The 812-nt window shown below is 56.8% G+C and overlaps 1 protein-coding gene across 1 annotated transcript in view; it reads left to right on the top strand.

The window, feature by feature from the left end:
- LOC103779637 (cyclin-dependent kinase 12-like) overlaps positions 1–220 on the top strand; it is a gene marked incomplete at both ends in the record, with an annotated part of 13,942 nt that extends 13,722 nt beyond the window's left edge. The window contains 1 exon segment of the mRNA XM_008947281.1: positions 5–220. Coding sequence (XP_008945529.1) covers positions 5–220 — 216 coding nt within the window.
- Positions 221–812: the final 592 nt, after the last annotated feature.

Genomic DNA, 812 nt, shown 5'->3' with positions numbered 1-812 from the left:
GCAGCCGGCGCTGAGGGAGAGGTGCAGACCGTGCTGGCCGTTCTGCTGAGCCAGCTGATGAAGAGCCAGGAGCCCCTGGGGACCCTGGAGGAGAGCAACGGGGAGAAGAGCGGCGAGCAGCGGGGGCCCAGGAGAACCCCGACGGCGCACCCGGAGGAGAGCGCAGGTAAATAACCCCCCAGGGCTGCCCTGCAGCCAGGAGGAGCCCAGGCGACCACGTGTTGGGGGGCAGAGGGGGGCAGGGGGCTGGGTGGGAGGAGGAAGAGGTGCTCCCCGTGTGGGCAAGCCTCAGATGTCAAGAGTGAGGCGGCCGCTGACCTCGCGGTAAGTGCTGGACTGCTCAGGAGGCTGAAACAACTGCAGAAGGCCAAAACACACAAATCCTGATTGCTTCTCATCTCCAAAGCACCAAGTCCCTCAGAGCTCCACTGGGAAGGGGGGGTCAGTGCAGATTACAGGCTTTTGCCCAAAAATGAACCTTGGAGGGGTCAAGTTTTTCCCCTAATACCCCTCGTAATGAGTTGACACATTCAGAAAGGCTTTTTGCCCAGGACATTGAATCTCTGTGGGTTTTCCCATTTTATTATTTGTTTCAACTCCCTTTTTCCTCATTCATAGAACTGTCTGGGCTGGAAGGGACCTCCAAAGGTCATCTAGTCCAACCCCCCCATCATAAGCAGGAACCCTCCAGGAAGATTCCCTTCCTGCTCTCTCTCTCAAAAAAAAGATGTTTTTAAAAAGGCACAGAGGTGATTTTGCAGAACCTGAGAACTGAGACCCTGGAGAGTGCTGGAAGGGAGGGGTGGTGGCAG

Source organism: Merops nubicus, unplaced genomic scaffold, assembly GCF_000691845.1.
Source record: "Merops nubicus isolate BGI_N331 unplaced genomic scaffold, ASM69184v1 scaffold17279, whole genome shotgun sequence".
Lineage (NCBI taxonomy): Eukaryota > Metazoa > Chordata > Aves > Coraciiformes > Meropidae > Merops > Merops nubicus.
Note: the sequence above shows the minus strand (reverse complement) of the source record. Positions and strands in the feature narration are given on the sequence as shown.